Genomic DNA, 23,792 nt, shown 5'->3' on the forward strand with positions numbered 1-23,792 from the left:
TAAAAATAAAACATAAAAAAGAGAAATAAAGAGAAATAAGCATTAATAAAGGTAGGGAAAATGGTTTTAGTGAAGTTAAAAATTTAATAAATAAACATCACAAAATCAGAGGGAAAAAAATGATCAAATTCACTCAATGCATCTGTGTGTTAGAGAAACACTTGTTCTTCGACTTGTAGGATTACCTAAATAAAATGTGTTTGTATGTATCTGTGCATGTACTGTAGAATAAAATGAAACATTTAAAAAATAAAAAATCAAAAGTGATTAAAAAAAAGTCAACACCTGTTGGAGGTCCATTTATCCTTTCCTCACCTGAAACCCCTGCATCCTGATGGACAGCAGCAGGTTGGAGCTTGTGGGTGCTGTGTCTCAGGAACTGAAGCTGACAGTGGCTGTGGAGATTGCCTGTTGGCGCTATCCATGTGGGATTTTGTCATCAGCTGGCGATCGTTATAATTCATATCAATTGCATATCGTTTTATTTTCTCCTGTGAATTTTATCTGCTTCACGTTAGTAACTCATTCTTGGGTAGGTGTGGAGTCTGCCTAGAAGGTACCTGGTTTGGACTCTCAGATCTCCTCATATAGCCAGGCTTTGTCACTGAGTGACAGCTCATACCCACAAGTTTGATCTGTGTTCACCGGGAGGTTTCCTTGATAAAATTTCATTTTGGTTTCTTCCTGTCATAATCCCTTACGATCTCATGGCTGATGCAATTGTTAAATGCTGAGAAGGAAAACTAGGAGAGATTTCCTTGTATAATTCTCCATTTCCCTTGTTTTGCTTGCAGATACACAGAATTAAATGTGACAAAGCTACTGGCATTATTGAGATGGTGATGGATCGATTTACTATTGAAAATGAGGGGACCTACACTGTGCAGATTCATGACGGAAAAGCCAAAAGTCAGTCTTCTCTAGTCCTTATTGGAGACGGTATGCTATATCGAATATTTCCATATGTCCATAAAAGATAATTCAAATTAAATTCTTTTGGAGAGAAGCAAACATGTTTCATATGTATTTTTTTAAAAATATTGAATTTAGCATTCAGGACTGTGCTGGAAGAGGCTGAGTTTCAAAGGAAAGAATTTCTCAGGAAACAAGGTGAGTCACTGACCTGCTCCTCTGCCCCAAGCATAAAGCAAAGACTTACGATTGGAGTATTTGTCAGAAGCAGATCCTACGTGATCCCAAGCGACCCTAAAGGCTGTTCTAAATGATTAAAGGTTAGGCCAGGCCAGGCCAGGCATGGTGGCTCATGCTCGTAATCCCAGTACTTTGGGAGGCTGAGCTGGGAGGATCACCAGAGCCCGGGAGTTCAAAACCAGCCTGAGCAACACAGGCAGAACCTGTCTTTAAAAAAAAAAAAAAAAAAAAATCAAAAGAAGCTGGGCATGTTGGTGCATGCCTGTAGTCCTAGCTTGATCCCAAGGTTGAAGCTGGAGTGAGCTATGATCACGCCACTGCACTTCAGCCTGGGCAACAGGTGAGATCTTGTCTCAAAAAAAAAAAAAAAAAAAAAAGAAAAGTTAGACCATTGCCATTTCTTAGCACTAGAAATGTGTATACTTTTCTGTTCTTTGTCCTTTACATGTATTTTGCCTGCATTTTAAAAAATGCTTCTACCTTTAAAAGCCCCAGACTCTTCTGTTTAATGTTCACATTTCCTGTTATTATCTTAAGTCAAAGAAACCATCAGTCTAACCAGGATCTGTGACTGACTTGCTGACTAACTACTCTCTTCTATATGCTGCTGGGAGGTGGTTCTTCCGATACACTTATTTCTTTTAGGCGCCCCTTTGCATAAAACGCTGTAATAGCCCCATAAAGCATGCATCAGATAAACGCAGGCTTTCCACAATCTGCACCCACCGCTTAACCAGATCTTATTTCCCACCATGGGGACAACTTCCTGGATGGGCCGGACTGATTTCTTCACCTTGTCCCTTCCTGGGCGTCCATGCCTGTCTCTGTGGTCTTGTCTCTCTTGAGGTCTTTCCAATCTCAAGTCCAAAGTGGGTCTTCCCATCTCCCTGTGGCCTCCCACTGTGGCCTTGCCTGACTACAGGGGCCCCGGCTGTTCCTTTCGTGGGCTCTGAGCCTTTGTGAGGGGCTGGATGTTACCCTGCACTCAGAGGACATGCCGGCTCTTCCGTTGTTTGTCGAATTCCTAATATTTCTTATGGGGCTGAGCATCCCGTAGATGCGTGGGGCTTACCAACTGCATGGGAAAGGAACCCACTTTATAGCCATGAGTGATGAGGAAAGCGTGCCTCTAGCTTTAGTGTCCAGACGGAGTCCAGCAATTTTAATGAAAAAGAATAAAGAATGGGGGTGGAGGAGGCAGGGGCATCATTCGGCTTTGAAATGTAGAGAAGGCAGTAGAGGCTATTCCTATCACCAGGAAATTGTTCATTCTACTTCAAATTGTGGGAGCTTTTAAATTTTCTAACGACAAACAATGTATTTTAACTAGATTGCTTTTACAAATACATGTTAACTAGATACAAAGGAAAATGAATACATTTTAGATTCTCAAACATACCCCAAGGGTTTATTCAAATAATATTTTTATATATGGGATTTCTATACTTCTTGAGAAAAATTAGAATATGAAGTATGAAACATAAAATCAAAACATTCATTTTCATTATTTTTCATTGTTTTTATTTCTAATAGTCACAAATATTTTATTTTACTTATTTCTACATTATGAACATTTTTTGGCCAACTTTGTAGGATGTATTCATGTATATGAAAGAAGTCAACACATACTTTCCAACTCTGCTTTGTATTTTTGCATTGAATGGCAAAAGGGTATTAGTGTATGACTTATTCCTACATGTATTTTAAATAAAAATGATTAACATTTTAAAAAAACCCTACATAAACCCATCTTTGATTTTGAATGCTATCTAAAGAAAATGTGTTTTACACAATTGCTAGGTCAAACTGTTATTTCTTCATCTCATGTCTATGCTCTTATTAAAGATATTATTTCCCGTGTTGTCGAATGTTCGGTTAGACATATACTTTGGGAAACAAAATATAATTATTTCAATAGTCTCCTTTCTAAAGAGCAATAGATGTGAGATGTCAGTAAGGAGGAGCCATCAGATGGTGTGCTCCTACCAGGAAGCACAGATTCCAGTGGAGAATCAGTGTTAACATGTGTCGACATCCCAGGCCTGAAAACTAAATCAGTTTCATTCTGCATAGCTATTGTTTCCGCCAAAAATGCATTACATAAATATATATAATACATGCTTTTGTATTATATATACACACCACGCGTAAATGTGTAGGTATAGATATAATAGCTATATATTTATTTGTTTACTTCCTTTTTCCTTTTTAAAAAGTTGCTTTTCCTTTTTTCCTCCTTAGGCCCTCATTTTGCTGAGTACTTGCACTGGGACGTCACAGAAGAATGTGAAGTTCGACTTGTTTGCAAGGTGAGAAACCTGGTTCTAACAGGGAAACAATAAGTCTCGTTCTGGTTACTATCAGAGGGGCCTTTCAGGGAGCAGCTGTGGCCAAATCTGTGATGCTGGTGATGAAACGTGTGGTGTCTGTGTAACTGCGGATGGGCAGAGTGGCTTTTGGGTTCTGTGGAGTTTTTATTACTTGGACTTTAGTGCTTGTCTTTTCTTCTTCATGAAAAGATTACAGTGTTATGGGATGCAACGGAAGGTTGGATTACAAAAATTTTACTTAAACCATTATTGAGTTTATGAGAAAGCGTGCCCTGGTGAAATATACCTGGAGGTGCTGCTCATACGAGTTCATCCGGAAAGAAAAGGCATGCTTTGGAGACAAGATGCTTTTTTCAGTTTCATTTAACAATGTAGTAATGAAATGTTTTATTACTAAATATAAAAAGCTGTTTTAAGCAGCAAACCTTCAATTTAATAACCCGCCTACTATTTGACTGTCTCAGGATGAGGGGATGGGGGGAAAAGATCAATAATGCATTATTTTTACCCCCAAACTAGTTTCTTATTGTCTACTGGATAAGAGAGAAAAGTAAACAGATAGTTTCAATAAAGAGATGATTCCTGAGCTGCGTGTGCCAAGGGGACTAAGAATTATGCAGGCCAGTGAGTGGGAAAAGATGGTTCCAGGAAGATCCAGCAGCAGGGAGAGACAGAGAAGCAGGGAGGGACAGAGAAGCAGGGAGGGACAGAGAAGCAGGGAGGGACAGAGAAGCTGAACTGTGCACTTAAAAATAAAAACAATAAAAAATCCAAGGCTGATGGGCAAGTGGGGCATTCTCCTGCAGGACCCAGAGGCTGGCCATGGTCTGAGAGGGTGCAGAGCACCTGAGGGCTGTGAGTGCAGTGACATGGGCTGCTTGTTGACAAGGAAGGCTGGAGGTGGCAGGGCTGGAGGGCGATGCTTCAGCAGGCTGCTGAGAGAGGGTAACTCCAGCAGGGCAGTTTCATATCCACAGAGAGGAGATTTAGGATAAACATCCAGCAGTTAAAACCAGCAGGAGTTGGCAAGTAGCTGGGTGTGGGTGAGAGGGAAGGACCGAGTGGGTGTGATATTACTTGAGATCAGCACTGTATGGGGAGGGCCAAGTTTTAGGGTTTTGAGAATACATTCAATTTCACAAAGATTTAGTTATATCCGTGGAATGGGCAATAAGGCATAACCAGCTCACAACGGGACATGTGAACCTGGCAGCAATGGGAAAGTCAACTGGAGCACGTGGATTCATGAGATATTGGGTGTGGATTCATGAGGTATCAGGAATGCTTGGCTGCGGACATGACGCAAGTGGGTCAAGCTGCCAAAGGACAGCCTTTAGAGACAGGAACATCACAAACAATTGGGGCATTCTGGAAAATTCAGATTGTCAGAGGAGAAGAGGAGAGCAGCTCTGGGATTATTGAGCAGAAACCGTCAGAGAGTTCAGAGGGAAAGCAAATGACTTGGTGGCCGCTGGCAGGGAGGGACTTCGGAGTGAAGTGCTGCATGGCCGGGTGAAGATGGGCAGCTGGAGGAAGTGCTGCATGGCTGGGTGAGGAGGGGTGGCTGGAGGCAGCACGGGCTGGGTGCTGTTGGCAAGGCGGGGTCTCTACGTGGTGGGCTGAGGAGATGAGAAACAAGAGAGGATGTGAGCAGGAGCCCGCTGCCCTCTAAGGTGCTCAGCGGGCTGTGAGGGGGAGAGAGGGGAGTCAGGGCAGCTTTGTCTTTCTCTCTTTCTGGATGGGGACACTCAATCCTATTTATAGGCAGAGGGGTCAGTAGAAGAGGAGTCACAGGTGAAGGAAAGGGAGGGCATGGGGACACAGGAGGGGCAGTGCTGGCCTGGAGGGAGATGAGACCAGGAGGTCAGCACAGCCATGCAGGGGGCTGCTTGGCTCCCAGGGCAGCTCCCCGTGAAGGACAATGAGGGGGCGTGGGTGATGCCAAAAACCAGGGCAGAGCAAGCAGCAGATCCACCAGTGTAGCCAGTTGATTTCATGCTCTTTCCAGTGAAAGGTTGGAGGGTGTTGAAGATGAGGAAGGTGGCCCATGGTGGGGTGGGGGGCAGGAGTGGGCTGTGATTGCCACTGAAGGAGGCATGACAGGAGCTCCTTATTAAGAATGGAAATCACTGTTGAGTGAACCAATGTGGAGACAGTTCGTAGTGGCCCAAATAGGGGTGTTGGGATTGATGTTTCCAGATGTGGCCGGTGACCCTGGTGTGAGTCAGGGGATAGATTCATGATTGGGGTCTTGCTGGATGGATGTTGCAAGAAGGGAAGATGGAATAGGAACTTTGGGTCTTGCTTAACTGTAGTTAGTTGGTCAACCAGCTGTCTAAGTTGAGCAGGAAAGTGAGGCCAAGCAGGACAAATGGAGAGGAGGCAGGGCTAAGCCTTGGTGATCTCCGCTGGGCCACCTCGGTGGGGACACTGGGGTGCGAACTCATTGATGTGTGTAAGCGTTGGGTGGGGACTTGCCATGAAGAGGTCTGCAGTGCACTCGGGAGTGGAGCCGGGCACAGGGATTTGCAGGAGGGTGGGCACGGGGGTTTGGAACTAGGTGGGTGTTGAACACACCCTAGATAGGTGCAGGTTGCTCGTAGAAATTTGTGTGATGAAACGAACCTTTCTTACTATTTTGATCATCCTCAGTATTGGTAATTAATTTGCAATTTGATTTCCTGTATATATATATGTGTGTGTATGTGTGTGTGTGTGTGATAACTAGAGCTAAGGCTTTAATATCAAACACACTCAAGGTTGTGGTAAATTTATTAAATACTTAGATTTTTGGTAGTGAATTTCTTGCGCTAGTATGTTTAAAAGGAAGATTCAGAAATGAAAACATTGATAAAAGAAGAGAAGAAGGTTACTTGCAAGGAAGCTGCAAGGGAGGTGGTCTTTAGAAGTCTTGCTCAACAAATGAAAAGCATAATGGATACTTAAAGGGAAGAAACCCACCAGGTGACTGATGATAGCCTGTGTACATAGTCCGTTTATGCTGGAAAAACAACTTTCTCCAATTATTTACCCTACGCAGAAAGGTATGTTTGCTCAAAATTGTAGACATCAGCACTGCAAAAATCAGTTCCTTAGGGAGTCAGCAACTCAAAGCCCAGAGCAAGTCAGAGTGACTCGGTTATGGTGTCCGTTTATTCTTTGTTGTTGTTGTTGTTGTTCTGACCGTGCCATAAAACGTGTGTGTGCACTCCCAATGCCAGTGGCGAGACCCCCGAGTTCTGCTTTCCATGGGCTCTGATATCATCTTAGTGGGATAGAACCGTCTATAAATATTTAAAAGTATTTTAGGTTCCCTGACTAAAGTAATTCATAAATCTTTAAACACAGATATTGGGAAAACTAATATTACTTGAGATTTGAGGGTTTTTTGGTGCAATTTAATACATTTGATTTACGTACTTGTGTCCCTGTCAAGCCTGTGATTCTGTGCACCATTTTGTCTACACGGTTTTTCATTTAATAATGTGCAGATGGTTATTTTAAAAATTATTTACATGAAAAAAGTACATGGAGAAAAATTTATACAGGGATACATTCACATTATAACTTCAGAGAAAATCATTTTTAAAAGTTTAAGACACAGAGAAACCACAATCATAAACATAAGAAAATCTGTTAAACATCTGTTACACAGCAGAAGTGGAGAATTAGCACTGACTTTTAGGAAGTGTGAGTCAGGAATGGGCCATATGTAGCCTAAGAAGTGATGTTATCATCTTTCCTAGACATTCATGTACAGTTTAGGTGCCCATATTTTAAAGAGTTTATGGTAGAGAGAAGTTGAGGGAGTGCAGAGAAGAAACAAATGAGTTGTTTTGGGGAATTAGAACCGCCTCCCCCACTTACAGGACAAATACATTTTTTTAGAAAACAGAAATTGAAGGTCATTGGAAAGGCATTTATTGGAAGGGACCAGCAATGTAAAATTGGAAAGGACCAGCAATGTAAAATTTCTTTGAAGAAGAGAGGAAGGGAAAACAGTATTGATTTAAGAGACAGTAAGCAATTAGATTGGCATTGAAAAGAGACACCAAAGAAAATCTTGAAATGTTAAAGGGGATCGTGTGCTAGAGTCGTGGAGCCTCAGCCTCAGTCCATTCTAAGATTTGTTATCAAGGAGTGGTTCTGACTTTAGAAGGAAGACCCTACTTAGGAGCTCAGTGGGATACCTTCCATCTGCGTATTCCACAAACATTGACAGGACAACCTCTGTGTGCCAGGCAGGCAGCCATGCACTTGGGGACAAGTGTTAGTGAAACAGACGAAACCCCTGCTTCACAGAGATTCAGTCCCAGTGCTGTCAAGAACGATGCCATTTCCCATAGCACATGTGGAAATTCTGTGTTGTACTGTTACCCTAGCAGAGCTGATCACACTGTTGAATTATTTGCAATCTTTTGTCATCAACATCACTCTTCTTGAATCCACATGGATGTGAACGTAGAATTGTCAGACTCGTATAGCGCGATGGGATTCGTATATCCTGCCATTCTGAATATGAACTCTTCCTCGTCCCTCAGAGGAATGCCAGAGCATGTGAATTGGAATGCTCACTTATCTTCGGAGTCCGCAAAGCTTAGTTTCTAGGCAGTGATTGAATTGTGAGGAATTTCAGTTAAGGGAAGGTCCTCACCTCTAGTGGGCATTTTTTGTGTTAAGGTTTCATTTCCTTTGTGTCTCTGTACCTGAAATCTGATGCTGCTAAAAGAGCAGCTGCCAAGCAGCTTTACAGACCCTCAGAATATTCTATATTATTTAGAAATCCCTATATATATTGCTTAAGACTTGTCTTTCTTAATGACATTTCATATAGACCAAAGATCTTTACGCCCTCTAATTTCATGGACTAGAATGACGAGAATCATTTGTCCTTCTGTGAGCAACTGTGAGGACTTAATAATTTTAGAAGCTGGAATTTAGAAATGTGTTTGACGTTATTAGGAGTGATAGCTTTTCCATAAGCCTTCATCTGAGACTGTCTATAGTAAAAATTAAGGTTTTTTGAGGGGGCTCTGTGATTTAAAATTCTAATAGACTTTCTTTTTCTCATGAGTCAGAATGATTTACATACTAAACTTAAGATTTCTATTTCATAGGTTGCAAACACCAAGAAAGAAACCGTTTTCAAATGGCTCAAGGATGACGTTCTGTATGAAACGGAGACATCGCCTGACCTGGAGAGGGGAACCTGTCAGCTGCTCATCCCAAAGGTATCAGGCATTGAGTAATACAAGACGAAAGCAAAACAAAAACGGCACTTTCAAATAACTCGAAATTCTGCATTCCTCTAATTTGCATCCTGAATTTCAGTGGTTTGCAAAGAAAATGTATTAGAGTTTATTACACTTCCTATTGCTGTACTGATTTTACATAAATATGGAATGTGTTTTATTTGTAGTTGTCAAAGAAGGACCATGGTGAATACAAGGCAACCTTGAAAGATGACAGAGGCCAAGATGCGTCCATCCTTGAAATAGCTGGCAAAGGTAAAAGAAAACCTTTGTTCTGTGAACAAGAAATTCCTTTCACCAACAGGATGCGATGTGTTCTGAAGGCAGGTCTATCTCTAGCCTCAGCTACAGCACACTTTGTTTCTTTAGCAGTAACACTGTACAAGAAAATATATTTGTTCTTTGGCTGCCTTCAGAGTTTTTTCAGTGTTTTAGAATAATGCATGATATTACTCTGGGTTTATATGAAATGTCATTTCGGTCCATCATCAGAAGCCAAGTAGCCCATTACTAATGCAGTTAAAATGATAGAAACACTGAGGCAGTGATTCAGTTAAATGTAGAGTTGGATTTATATTAAGTAAAACGTTCTGGATCCTTGTTTAAAAGTGAATAGGTTAGAAGGATTTATTGCACACATAAGCCTTTTATGGATAAAGATTGCCATTTTAATGATTCATTTTTCAACTGAACATCACAATTTCCTGTATCCATTTAATTAAACATTGAAAATGCGGCTTTCTGTTAAAATTACATGTCTTAATGGTGCGTATCCCTTCTCATTTTCAGTGTACGACGATATGATTTTGGCAATGAGTAGAGTCTGTGGTAAGTAAATGCCTTTTAATTTTCAAGTCATTTGGGGTGCTGAAATTACTATTTCCTGAGATGGGCAGTCACTGCTGCGAAAGAGGGCACGATGGCGCGCGGTGGGTGTTCTGTGTGAGGCCCTGGATTGAAGGGCAGGGTGGTGATCTGCTGCCCATAAGGCTTTTTCAAGGACTTCCCACAGTTTTGTCTGGAGTTTGAGTTTTACTTTAAGAAACTGTCTGGACTTCCTGATTAGCCACTTCTTCTATCCTGTCTTAGGTTAACTGGCATGATTGCTTTGTACACAATTGCTGTGAGCAGCTTTGTACACGTGTTGAATAGCCGTAATGAATTTTTACACCTCTCACTTTGCGTTGTACACGTTAAACCATATGTTATCTTTACAAATAAATGCCCAGAGCTGGGATTGCTGGATCACATGTCAGTTCAGCTTGTTTTTGGAGGAACCTCTACACTGTTTTTCATAATGGCAGTATTAATTTACATGCCACCAACCGTGCACAAGCGTAGCCTTCTCTCCTTGCCAGTATTTTATCTTTTGTCTTTTTGATAATAGCCATTCTAACAGGTGTGAGATGATATCTCACTGCAGTTTTAATTTGCATTTCCCTGATGATTAGAGATGTTCAGTATTTTTCATGTATCTGTTGGCCATTTTTCTGTCTTCTTTTGAGAAATATCTGTTCAGATCCTTTGCCCATTTTTAATGGGTTATTTGTTTTCTTCCTGTGGAGTTCAGTTCCTTATGGATTTTAAGTATTAGTCCCTTAGCTAATGCATAGCTTGAATATATTTTTTCTCCCAATCCATGGGTTCTTTCTTCATTCTGTCAATTGTTTCCTTTGCTGTGCAGAAGCTTTTTTAGTTTTGTGCAGTCACATTTATTTACTTTTGCTTTTGCTGCCTTTATTTTTGGCGTCCTATCCAAGTGATCACTGCCCAGATCAATGGGGTGAAGGGTCTCTTTCAAGCTTCCTTCCAGCGGCTTCGCAGTTTCAGGTCTTATGTTTAAGTCTTTTATCCAATTTGAGTTAATTTTCCCTTGTGGCGTAAGTTAAAGCACCAATTTCACTCTTCTGCATGTGGATATTCAGTGTTCCCAGCACCATTTATTAAAGAGACTGTCTTTTCCTATTGTGTCTTCTTGGCATCTTTGTTGAAAACCAATTGACCATCAATGTTTAGTTTTATTTCTGGGCTCTTTATGCTGTTCCATTGGCTGATCTGTCTGTTCTCATGTCAGTGCCATGCTATTTTGGTTTCTGTAACTATATATTTTGAAATCAAGGAGTGCGATGCCTCCAGCTTTGTTCTTTGTCCTCAAGATTGCTTAGACTTAGGCTTTCCTGATTGCATATACCTTTTAGGATTATTTTTTTCTTTTTTTTTTTTTGAGATGGAGTCCTTTCCTGTCGCCAGGCTGTAGTGCAGTGGGTCAATCTCAGCTCACTACAACCTCCATCTCCCAGGTTCAAGCAATTTTCCTATCTCAGCCTCCAGAGTAGCTGGGACTACAGGCACGCACCACCATGCCCAGCTAATTTTTTTGTATTTTTAGTAGAGACGGGGTTTCACCACACTGGCCAGGATGGTCTCCATTTCCTGACCGTGTGATCCGCCTGCTGCAGACTCCCCAATTACATGCTTGAACCACTGTGCCTGGCCAAGGATTATTTTTCTATTTCTGTGAAAAACAACATTGAAATTTTGATAAGAATTGCATTAAATCTTTAGATTGTTTTGGGTAGTAAAAATGTGGCTTTACTCTTATACTCATGAAATTACTTTGTGTTAAAATATCTCATAATGTGCCCAAGGGTCACTCATGGATAACAGAACTGACCAGAAGGTCTTGAAGAGTGAGTGTGTATAAGGCAAATGCAAAGGGCAGAGTCCTCACTGTGTGCTCGTTACCTCGAGGCAGAGATGCAGCCGCTGAGGGGACATACACATTATGTTGGGAGTTGGATAGGGACAGAGGGGACAGGCCCAGAACTTCCCACATCACTAGGGAACCTTTATTCTCATGGGAAACCGGACACCATGGGCCGTAGTCTCTCCCTGACATATCAGAATGAAAGAAGTGGAAGCCACATTGTCAACACACTCACACCCACCCACTTACATCCCCACACTCACACAGCAGTCTCACACACACGATTTCCCACTCACACTCATACACACACCAGTATACCCACACCCGACACACACACTTATACATGCACTCACACGTGAACTCTCACACACTGACACCCACACACTCATACACACACTCACATACTCAAATGGGCACACACTTATGTGGACTCTCACACACCGATGCATACAGACTCATACACAGGAGCCCTGGGAGGCTGGGAGAGCACTGTGGGAAGCTGATAGAGGCTGGGGAAGCACTGGGAGAGGCTGATGGAGGCTGGGGAAGCCCTGGGGGAGACTGGGGAAGCACTGGGAAAGGCTGATGAAGGCTGGGGTAGCACTGGGGGAGGTTGGGGAAGCACTGGGAGAGGCTGATGGAGGCTGGGGGAGCACTGGGGGAGGATGGAGAAGCACTGGGAGAGGCTGATGGAGACTGGGGGAGCCCTGGGGAAGGCTAATAGAGGCTGGGGAAGCACTGGAAGAGGCTGATAGAAGCTGGAGGAACACTGGGGGAGGATGGGGAAGCACTGGGAGAGGCTGATGGAGGCTGGGGGAGCACTGGGGAAGGATGGAGAAGCACTGGGAGAGGCTGATAAAGTCTGGGGGAGCACTGGAAGAGGCTGATAGAGGCTGGAGGAATACTGGGGGAGGATGGGGGAGCACTGGGAGAGGCTGATGGAGGCTGGGGGAGTTGCTTCTGGTCTGTGTGCTTTGCTCTCAGGCTGCTCCGACCCTCCCGTGTTCCGCCTGGTTAGGGTGGTGGTGGTCTCATGAGTCAGTATCAGGGAATTTGAGCGGAGGGAATGGGGTCGGGTGGGGGAATACGGCTCTGCAGTCTGTTAACTTCACCCAGTTCCCAAGCTGTTTTTCAAGCTGTGATTCCTTGAAGGGTGAACTGCTGTCTCCTGGTAGAGGAAACAGAGTCCCACCTGACTGGGGAGGGGAGATGGTGGTCAGGGATCTCTGCTTCTTACAGATTTTCAATAACCCTCTTGTCTGCAGCCGGCCCATATGTGGGGACCCTCCGAGTCCTGAGCTCACTCCATTCCCTGGGCGCTTCTTGGCTTTCTTAGCCCCGCACAGTTCCCTAGACCTCATGCCCCTCCCTCCACCTCCGGAAGCGCTGTGCATGGGCTCAAAGTCTGCCATTTCCTCCCCTGTTGTCCCTCGGGTTCCTGGGTGCTTTCCTCCCTTGCAGTGGACTAGCGGGGTTTAGGGAGGTGTGGAGGTCCAGGCAGGCAGTACCTCGGCATGACGCGGTGACGCAGCCGCAGGCGGCAGTACTGGGGTGTGACGCTGTGACGCAGCCGCAGGCGGCCGTACTGGGGTCTGACGCGGTGACGCAGCCGCAGGCAGTACTGGGGTGTGACGCTGTGACGCAGTCGCAGGCAGGCAGTACGTCGGCCTGACGCGGTGACGCAACCGCAGGCAGGCAGTACCTTGGCATGACGCTGTGATGCAGCCGCAGGCAGGCAGTATGTCGGCCTGACGCGGTGAGGCAGCTGCAGGCGGCAGTACTATGGTGTGACGCGGTGACGCAACCGCAGGCAGGCAGTACCCAGGCGAGACGCGGTGACGCAGCCGCAGGTGGGCAGTACCCAGGCGAGACGCGGTGACGCAGCCGCAGGCGGGCAGTACCCAGGCCAGACGCGGTGACGCAGCCGCAGGCGGGCAGTACCCAGGCCAGACGCGGTGACGCAGCCGCAGGCGGGCAGTACCCAGGCCAGACGCGGTGACGCAGCCGCAGGCGGGCAGTACCCAGGCGAGACGCGGTGACGCAGCCGCAGGCGGGCAGTACCCAGGCCAGACGCGGTGACGCAGCCGCAGGCGGCATACTATGGTGTGACAGCGGTGACGCAGCCGCAGGCAGGCAGTACCCAGGCCAGACGCGGTGACGCGGCATACTATGGAGTGACGTGGTGACGCAGCCGCAGGCAGTACCTCGACGTGACGCGGTGACGCAGCCGCAGGCAGGCAGTACTATGGCGTGACGTTGTGACGCAGCCGCAGGCAGGGAGTACCCTGGTGAGACGCGGTGACGCAGCCGCAGGCGGGCAGTACCCTGGCGTGACGCGGTGACGCAGCCGCAGAGAGCTTCACGCACGATCTCTTCATTCTTCCCCAACTCTGTTACGGAAGGGGTTTTTATTTATTTATTTTTGGTTGATGTTCTTTGTTTCCTCATGTGCATTTAAGGATAAAAGGAAAACAAAGAGCTTCACCATCACAACCGTTTTTATTTTGGTATTATTTCTTTACATAGTTGGAGTCACAAATAGCGTTCATTTTTTGTTTTTTCCCCCACATATTTTATAATAATTTTTTGTTTTATATAGATGTTACATTCACATTAACTTTTGAAAATAATTACTTATTGTTTCATGAATCACAATATCATGGTTTAAGCTCTTTTCTATTGAGAAATTAATGAGTTTTCGTTACTTTAAATAATTGTACAATGCACATCTTTGGGCAAGAAAAGGCTCTTTCAATATTTAGGAATATGTTCTTTGAGTGAACTAGAAGCACAATAACTACGTAGAAAACTAAGAATAATTTTAAGATTCATAATATAAATTTCAAGTTGCTTACTAAAATGAAAAAATACTATTTAAAATGGCTATTTGCTACAATATCCTCCGCAACAGTTGGTGACCATCTTATTTTCCATTATCTGTGCTAATTATGTAAATCTAGTTTTCTAGGTAACTGTATGTGAATGTAAATTTCCAAAGGTTGAATATCTGATAATCTCTACCCAGTTCAGAGCTTCTGCGTTCATCAATGCTACTTCCTTATCTTCTCCTTTCTGATATCTGACCCATAGATCACCTACCTCTATCGAATTAGTCTACATTTTTATTCCAAGCACACTTTATGTGTTCTCGTTTCTTGCATTTTCTTGTGGCCTCTGGGCTTTCTTCTGCTTTCCTTCCTCTGACCCAAGCTTCACTGGTCTTGAAGAACCAACCGAGGTGCTCCCGTCTCCTTGACTGCCACCTGAAAGAGTCCTGCTAAGTCCTTTTGCGGATTTTCTACAATACTTCAGCGTGGGGTCAACTCACATAGCATTTGCCATGCGCTGTTGTTACTTTGCCTCCTTTTCTTAAGCAAAGCTGCTGAAGGGCAGATGCTGAATCTTTTTAGACAATTTTATGTCTTTCACAGTATTCTGCAAAGAGCTTTTCAGAAAATTCTAGCATGATAAGAGCTTGTTTAATGAATGGATACAGCATGGGAATAAAGTATAAGAATTTGTGCCTGGCCAACTTTATGAGAGACACACGTGTGAACAGGATTGCAGGTGGGGACAGGAGGGCTTGCCGCAGCGACGCCTTCTGTGATCGCACAGCAAGCACTCCTTTTCCTAGATCTGAGGATGTTTTATTTTCTGCAGGGAAATCTGCTTCTCCACTGAAGATACTCTGCACCCCAGAAGGAATACGACTTCAGTGTTTCATGAAGTATTTTACAGAAGAAATGAAAGTGAACTGGCAACACAGGTAAGTGTGACAGCAGCCGATGGAAGCCATGCCGTAGACGGGGCTGTCCAGGGCGCACAGCTGGGACCAGGCGTTCCCTGGGGAACATCAAGGCACTGCCATTTCCTCTCAAAATTTTATAATTTTGAGCAATGATGACAACTTTTAGCTCAGGAAAGGGGTCCGTCATGGCAGTGGGGAGGACGTGGAAGAAGGAGGCAGAGGCAAAATTCCTGACAGTGTTACAGACAAATTTCTCCAATGTCTCAGTCACCAAAGGTGGCTTTGCTAGTAACACACATTTTCTCTGGAAGCAAACAGAGAGCTGAGGCAGAACTAATAAATAATGTGTAGAAACCAGACTCCAAATTTCCAGTCTGTTGGATTCCCACTAGATTTGATTAAAAGTAAAAGGACCAAAACAAGCCCAATCATTAAAATTAAAAAAGGAAGAAAACAAGACTAAGTCTGAAGACACAGCAAGGTTTTCTGTATTTCATGCTTCTCTGGGTTGGTACAGGTCACTGAGAAAACTACCAGAGACTTCTCATGCAGTCCATAGCACTGGGCAGGTCCCTGCTACCCTGCCCCGGGGATCTGGTTCCTTCCCAGCCAAAGCACAAGCCAACATCTGAAACAACCAGGTAATCCGCTGGCTGAATTGAGGAGTCCCCGAAAACAGGACTCGCATCAGGGTCACCAACCCCTTAGACATCACTGCAGATAAAAGTGGACTTCAGGTGGGTGGGAAGTACAGACAGAGCAGGGACCGTGGCTTTTCATCGATCTCTTCGCTTTCCAAAGGATGACGTGTTCAGGCCAATTATTTGATGGTGTCAAGGCACCCAAATGTTAACAGCCCTAATATCACTGGTTTGCTTAGGTGACTGTATTTGTAAGTAAACTCAAGTGTTGAAAGCGTATATGTTCTTAGCTTTTTTTCCTATTTCAGTTTTGACATACTATGCTTTCATCTTGTAATGGAGTCAGTACATCCGTGCTTGGAATCTCGCACTTCTTTTAAGTTTACTAGTCTGGTATTCAAACTCAAATGAAGTCACTATAGATCCCATGTTAAGGGATTTGTTAGGAAAGTGTATTAAAGGCAGGGTCTTTTTAAAAAGGACTGTGATAACAGGAGCTTACAGGACTGGAACTCTGGTGTGTTTTTGTGATATAGTTGTTTATCAGGATTTATTTTGTAGGACAATGAGTAAATCTATGTTTCTAGCTGAATCAAACCTTCCCCTGGAAAAGGAGAATTAATCATCAGCATCTTTGAGCTTCCTTGTTATTTACAGCGTATTGTCTTGCTGTGAGTTGTACACAGTTGTAATGTGTGTCCTGCCATCCGTCGTAAACATGTTCATCTTCTGGGAGAGGCCACCACCCTCTTCAGCCTTGTGGGGTTTGTAGTACAGGCCATGCACTGTGCTGGGTCTGGGAGGTACGGAGATTAAACACACATCCACACACAGGATTAAACACATGCCCTGTGTATGTGTGTGAACACACAGGAAATGTGTGTGTCACTATAGGTAGTGTCAGTGTTAACAAGCAGGTGTGTTGTGTTACACATTCAACGCTTGTTATTTTATCTACTCCTCACAAATGCCCTGTGAGTTAGGTATTTATGCCCACATTTTATAGATGTGGAAACTGGGGTTCAGGGAGAGACACATGTCATTTTGTCAGTCACAGCCCTACTAAGTGAAAGAGCAGGGATTAGAATGCTGGCTGGTCTGGTTCTAATCAGTGCTCTCCCGAGAAGCTCCAAGCCCATTGGAGGAGATGGGTCCTGGACAGGCAGGCAGATGGGGGCACAGCTCATGCATCTGACTCTTCAGTGACCCTGGATCAGTAGAAAGCATCCCTAGATACAAAAAGGGAAGGAGGTGTTATTGTAAATTCCACAGACTTCTAAAAGTAACATTATTTCTCTTTTCTCTTCCCCAAACAAATTCATTATACAACAAAACAGGCATTTCTTTAGCACCTTTGTAACTAAACTATAACTTTAAGACCTTAACTTCTTACTATTTGACTATTAAACAACGTGAAACTATATTAGGTAGCCATTATGTATGATTGTAATTCACTGCTTGATGACTAAATGCGTTCTTACTAGATAGCAACTGGAAAAAAAGAATAATACGAAAATTTGTTGGAAAATTTGTTGAAATATACTTTAGCCATTTGAGGCTAAATAATTCACTTCACAAAACCTATGAAGCCAGGGAATGGAGCTGCCAAAGACTGGTGCTGTGGGTCCTGGAATATTTTGTGTTAATGGGTGACAGGGAATCAATAGAGTGCAATGAGAATTTTGTGAAATGCAGACATAAGCAAAGACAATTGTTCTTTAGTTAAAAATGCTGAGTAATACATCAGAGGCTATAGAAGATGTCACTTTAAGGGAAGGTTAGAAACTTAATCAACATGAGTTAGAAGCAGGCAAAGAGGAAATCAGCAAAAATGTTCTTCAGAAAAGAGATTTTGTCCTCCTACTCAAAAGTGAGATTAATATATCATCTAGACATGGCTAGATCTCAAATTCTTAACATATTGACCACTGAAGTCTTGAAAGTTTCTCAGAAACTAAAGAAATTTCAGTCTCTCTTTCTCTCTGTCTCTCTCTGTTTTTGAGACAGAGTCTTGCTCTGTCACCCAGGCTGGAGTGCAGTGGTGCCATTCTAGCTCATGGTAGCCTTGATTTCCTGGGATCAAGTGATTCTCCTGCCTCAGCCTCCTGAGTAGCTGGGATCACAAGTGCGCACCACCATGCCTGGCTAAGTTTTAGATTTTTTGTAGAGACGGGGTCTTGCTATGTTTTCTAGGCTGGTCTTTAACTCCTGGGCTCAAGTGATCCTCCTGCCTTGGCTTTTTAAAACCCTGGAATTACAGGCATGAGCCACCTCACATGCTCCACAGTGTCTTTATGGCATAGAAATAAGAGCATGCTTCAAACTCCAAATGTGTATTTTAATTCAATTCAGGAGATTCCACACACAGAGCCTGGCTTTGTAAATGCTCTCCTAAAATCTCAACTAAATTGAACTAACTGGGAGGAGAGAGGCCTGCCTGACACCCCAGGCGCCTTCCCTGGCATATTTTCATCCTTATGTCCACAGGGTGGGAGGGGCCGTGGCTGGCCGTGTCTCCAGTGGGAAGGGCTGGGCTGTGATGGGGCCTTCCCTGTGGCCTGGGTGTGGCATCAGCTGATGTGTGGGCTGCCTTGCGGTCCTGGGAAGGGCTGGGGCAGTGATGGGGCCTTCGCTCTGGCCTGGGGGTGGCTTCAGCCAACCTGTGGGCTGCCTTGCCGTCCTGGCCTGTGACAGCTGCAGGGGTGGGAGCTCCAGGTGTGTCCAGTCCCCTCTCAGAAAGCACAGGGCATCTCCCGTTCTCTGCATGTGTTCTGATGTTCACTATTTAGACAGCAGTGGCAAAAGGCTGCTGGGTATGTTAAGGTCCCTGTAGGCTGTCCCGTCTTGTGGGGCTCTTCCCGAAGGAGGTCTGCATTCCTCAATACTGTCTTCTCCAGCCTAGAAGCAAATATTTCCTAGCTTTTGGGAATTTTCCTGTTTTATCTACATTTCCCTTCAAAAGGGGAGCAGGATCTAGGTGGAGTTCGCTTGAATGTCAGACCGCACTGAGAAGAGCGAAAGTCTGCCTTTCCAGCTCTGACACCACAGTGCTGCTGAAACCTTAGGGCTATCATCAATAACAACCTTCAGTGGACTCAACAGAAGCACTGCCTCTGAGGCTGCAGCTCTGTTCCTGTGCTTCCATCTACCTGCCTCTGTCAGTCGTTATTATTATTATTTTTTAGTTTTTATTTTTTTGATTCGGAGTCTTGCTCTGTCACCCAGGTTGGAGTACAGTGGCGTGATCTCGGCTCACTGCAACCTCCGCCTCCTGGGTTCAAGTGATTCTCCCGCCTCAGCCTCCCGAGTACCTGGGATTACAGGCACATGGCACCACACCTGGCTAATTTTTGTATTTTTAGTAGAGATGGGGTTTCACCATGTTGGCCAGGCCGGTCTCAAACTCCTGACCTCAGGTGATCAACCCACTTCAGCTTCCCAAAGTGCTGGGATTACAGGCATGAGTGACCACGCCTGGTCTCTCAGCCATTATTGATCTTAGTTTTTAGATTTTTGCACTTGTGTTAGTTCCAACCATTTATTTTACTATATATAATATTCAGTTACAAATATATAATATTTCTAAATCGTTCACTGTGAAATAATTTTAGACTCAAAAAAGTTGGGAAGAAAGTATGGCGTTCCCTTATATCCTCCATCCTCTTCCCCTCAGGTTAACGTCTTGTCTAGCCACCTTACAACCATCAAAACCAGGAGCTGAATGATGATGTAATGCTATTAACTCTGCTTCAGACCAGTTCAGATTGCACCTGTTTTTCCAGGAATGCCCTTTTCCATGTTCTCGTGTTGAATCTCAGGTCCCATGTTGCAATCAGGTGTCCTGGCTCCTGGTTCCCCCCTGTCTAGGACAGTTCCTCAGGCTCTCCTCGTCTCTCTTGGCCTGGGTGCCTTGAAGCCATCTGTTTGTCACTTTGAAGCATGCCCCTCCATCTGGGTTTATCTGGTGTTTCCCATGATTGGGTCGGTGACTCAGTTTTAGCTGGAATACAACAAAAGCCATGCTGATATCTGATCACTGGGTTAAGGCAATGTCTGCCCTGTCTCTTCTTGGGAACGTTATTATTTTTCCCTTGGTAATTAGTAAATACTTTAGGACTTGGCAAGTCTCTTGTCCCCCCGCAGACCTGTGTGCTGAGATTTGAGGTTCAGCAGTGAATCTGGCCTGCAGCACTGATTTCTGAGGGGCTGGGTAGAGGATAATCTTCTAGTTCCCTCTTCCCCCTATGTTTGTTCTGCTGGGAGGCGCTGGCCTCTCCTCTGTGTACCTCCTCATTCAGCTGCTCGGCTGCATCCGTTTGGACTCAGGAATGCTGATTTTATTTTGTGAGCTGTTACTTTGCTCAAATTGTTCCAGCTCTGGCCTTTGGGAGCTCCTTCCGATTGACACCTGCTTGCTCCAGCGTGCGTGCCTGCATCTTCTTAGCAGCAATGTCTTATTTTCTGAGTCCGTAAAATATTCCCAACTCATCTTGTATTTTCTGCCCCAGTTCTACAATTCCAGAAGCCCTGGCTCCTGGACCAAGGGTGGCATCAGAGACTGTCAGTGTCTCAGGGAGCCGCGGGTCTTACACGCTCTGGAGACAGGACTGGGTGACATGTGGGTGCACACGGAGGCACACACTTGTACATCCGTGTCCACTTCTGCGTCTCACCATCTGTGTACTAGAATCTGATAGGATCCCAGTCCAGTCCAACTCCACAGGCTTCATTCAAGCCTTGCCCCTTTCCTGAGCTGTAACTCGGTTCCCCAGGGAGAAGCCTGGCTCTCATCTATTTTTTTTTTTCCCTAATCCTAGTATTTACATCAAGCAGTTTAGAATTAGTAACTCGTATCTCTGTGAGAAAGAAATGTGCAAACTAGAGTTCAGTGTTTCCTGCAATTAATTCCTTTCATCTTTAGCCATACAGTATCAAATCAAAATATTGCTTTCCAAAGCTACTGTATTTCTTTGTGTTCTGGGTGATAAGCAATTCATTTGCAACATCGTTATGTTGGTTTGTTACTGTTCGTATTTTCTTTTGGGTTCCCCTTGCTTTCACCCTGATGTTCCTCATTTATTTTGGGAAATGTGAAAGGCAGTGTGGTTGCAAGAGTCTGAGCTACAGAACTTGAGCCCAGACCTTCCCTCCTCCTCCCTGCTCACCTGCCCCCATGCCCCTTACCTGTCTCCTTCCCACCTACCCTGTCACAGGCGACCGAACTGCTGGTTACTTTTGCACGAAGGAGCAGAAACGTGTGCTTTCTTCTATTCTCCACTGTCTTGTATTAATACAAACTATTTTCACTTTAGTTTGGAATGAAGGAATTTGGTCATGTTTTGTAATCAAGTAATACGAAGGAGAGGTTTTGTCATATTGGGCTCATTTATGTCTCAAACAACAATAATAATAATTTAAAAATCCCTGTATGTCCAAGTCATTGTCTAGGTAAGACAACAGTTATAATTAATTCAGCAACCAGATAGTCAAAGAAATGAACAGCTATTTTTGAGCACTAGGACGTGTTTGGCCCTCTTTTAAGTTGCTCATTCAGGGGAAGCCAAATGAGAGGGCGTGGGGTCTAGGGTGAGACCCTGAAGCTGGGAGTAGGAAGCTGGAAACCAGCATTTGCCCTCAAGGTGAGCAGCCAGGGTTGCAGACATCAGGGACAGCAGGAGCCTCTGCTAATGGTTGTCCATGTTCTGTGAGTGACTTTGTCTGAGTTATATTGAGGGAACAGACTTAGAACCCAGTCCAAGAGAAGTGTGTGTGATGCAAGAGAAGCCAGGGTCAGGACACCAACATGGGCAGCTCGAGGCTGGGATTGGGGTTTAAGACAGGCTCCCAATCCCAAGCTAACGGCTACCTTTCTGCAGCTGCAGCTCAGGGAAGGGTAGTGTCCCAGCTGCAGGCTGTGGGGTCCTGGCTCAGGGCATCTCGCATGCGTGCATGTTTACCCAGATCCCAGGGTGGCAGCGGAGGCCGCAGCTGTGACGAAGGAGGTGGGGCCAGAAGCATGTGGGTTCTGAGAAGGGCACCAAGTGGGCCAGTGTGTGATCTGGTGTTCAGTGGACACCATTCCTTCATTACAGTGGTTTTTACCCTTTGTCACTGGCTGAGATTTGGGTTCAAGTGTTCTTTCCCCAAATTGTGTGGCTGTTGTAAAGAATCCCTCATTGAAGTAGAGGGTCACTTTTTAAACGTGAAACTTGAATGATAAGTCTCCAAAGGCCTAGGGCCGTCAACGTGAAGCCAGTGAAGCAGTTGTTTGCAGTGGGGCCCTTGTCTTCACTGCTGCCCAGCCAGTGTGTCCGGTTACACCAAAGCCAGGAGGCCGGTTGGACACATTTACGGCCATTTTATGAATGCTCGTGTGAAGGCGTACCTTTTTCCCTTGTCACCTGTATAAAAATAAAATTATCATATGGTACATCTAGTTCTAGATCCTTGAGGAATCGCCATACTGTTTTCCATAATGGTTGAACTAGTTTACAATCCCACCAACAGTGTAAAAGTGTTCCTATTTCTCCACATCCTCTCCAGCACCTGTTGTTTCCTGACTTTTTAATGATTGCCATTCTAACTGGTGTGAGATGGTATCTCATTGTGGTTTTGATTTGCATTTCTCTGATGGCCAGTGATGATGAGCATTTTTTCATGTGTCTGTTGGCTGTATGAATGTCTTCTTTTGAGAAATGTCTGTTCATATCCTTTGCCCACTTTTTGATGGGGTTGTTTGTTTTTTTCTTGTAAATTTGTTTGAGTTCTTTGTAGGTTCTGGATATTAGCCCTTTGTCAGATGAGTAGATTGCAAAAATTTTCTCCCATTCTGTAGGTTGCCTGTTCACTCTGATGGTAGTTTCTTTTGCTGTGCAGAAGCTCTTTAGTTTAATGAGATCCCATTTGTCAATTTTGGCTTTTGCTGCCGTTGCTTTTGGTGTTTTAGACATGAAGTCTTTGCCCATGCCTATGTCCTGAATGGTACTACCTAGGTTTTCCTCTAGGATTTTTATGGTATTAGGTCTAACATTTAAGTCTCTAATCCATCTTGAATTAATTTTCGTATAAGGAGTAAGGAAAGGATCCAGTTTCAGCTTTCTACTTACGGCTAGCCAATTTTCCCAGCACCATTTATTAAATAGGGAATCCTTTCCCCATTTCTTGTTTCTCTCAGGTTTGTCAAAGATCAAATGGCTGTAGATGTGTGGTATTATTTCTGAGGACTCTGTTCTGTTCCATTGGTCTATATCTCTGTTTTGGTACCAGTACCATGCTGTTTTGGTTACTGTAGCCTTGTAGTATAGTTTGAAGCCATCCCATTACTGGGTATATGCCCAAAGGATTATAAATTATGCTGCTATAAAGACACATGCACACGTATGTTTATTGCAGCACTATTCACAATAGCAAAGACTTGGAATCAACCCAAATGTCCATCAGTGACAGATTGGATTAAGAAAATGTGGCACATATACACCATGGAATACTATGCAGCCATAAAAAAGGATGAGTTTGAGTCCTTTGTAGGGACTTGGATGCAGCTGGAATCCATCATTCTTAGCAAACTATCACAAGAACAGAAAACCAAACACCGCATGTTCTCACTCATAGGTGGGAACTGAACAATGAGATCACTCGGACTCAGGAAGGGGAACATCACACACCGGGGCCTATCATGGGGAGGGGGGAGGGGGGAGGGATTGCATTGGGAGTTATACCTGATGTAAATGACGAGTTGATGGGTGCAGCACAGCAACATGGCACAAGTATACATATGTAACAAACCTGCACGTTATGCACATGTACCCTACAACTTAAAGTATAATAATAATAAATAAATTTTAAAAAAATAAATAAAAAATAAAATAAAAAAATAAAAAAATAAAATTATCTTTCTTTTGTCTATAAGCAAGTTGCTAATTGTGTGAGTAGAACGGATCACCATCGGAATGGGACATAGTC

The 23,792-nt window shown here is 44.2% G+C and overlaps 2 protein-coding genes across 3 annotated transcripts in view; one reads left to right on the top strand and one right to left on the bottom strand.

Moving 5' to 3' along the window:
• The window catches only part of MYOM2 (myomesin 2), a 103,040-nt gene that overhangs the window by 70,240 nt on the left and 9,008 nt on the right, over positions 1-23,792 (top strand). For both annotated transcript variants that reach the window (XM_005562519.4, XM_074000212.1), the window contains exons 26-32: positions 795-939; positions 1,051-1,110; positions 3,394-3,461; positions 8,600-8,713; positions 8,902-8,989; positions 9,524-9,562; positions 15,102-15,207. In XM_005562519.4, coding sequence (XP_005562576.3) covers positions 795-939; positions 1,051-1,110; positions 3,394-3,461; positions 8,600-8,713; positions 8,902-8,989; positions 9,524-9,562; positions 15,102-15,207 — 620 coding nt within the window. The remainder of the gene's footprint in view (positions 1-794; positions 940-1,050; positions 1,111-3,393; positions 3,462-8,599; positions 8,714-8,901; positions 8,990-9,523; positions 9,563-15,101; positions 15,208-23,792) is intronic.
• LOC123575149 (uncharacterized) lies at positions 9,380-13,767 on the bottom strand. The gene is made up of 2 exons (XM_065518731.2): positions 12,950-13,767; positions 9,380-11,249 (listed from the first exon to the last, which is right to left on the bottom strand). Exons 1-2 carry the CDS (start codon positions 13,605-13,607, stop codon positions 11,236-11,238), a joined length of 672 nt encoding a protein of 223 aa, XP_065374803.1. The 5' UTR covers positions 13,608-13,767; the 3' UTR covers positions 9,380-11,235.

This window comes from Macaca fascicularis, chromosome 8 (genome assembly GCF_037993035.2).
Source record: "Macaca fascicularis isolate 582-1 chromosome 8, T2T-MFA8v1.1".
NCBI lineage: Eukaryota > Metazoa > Chordata > Mammalia > Primates > Cercopithecidae > Macaca > Macaca fascicularis.

Coding starts and splice junctions, on each gene's coding strand:
- LOC123575149 (XM_065518731.2), bottom strand. CDS start 13,607: ATGCCGCGTCACCGCGTCTGGCCTGGGTACTGCCTGCCTGCGGCTGCG.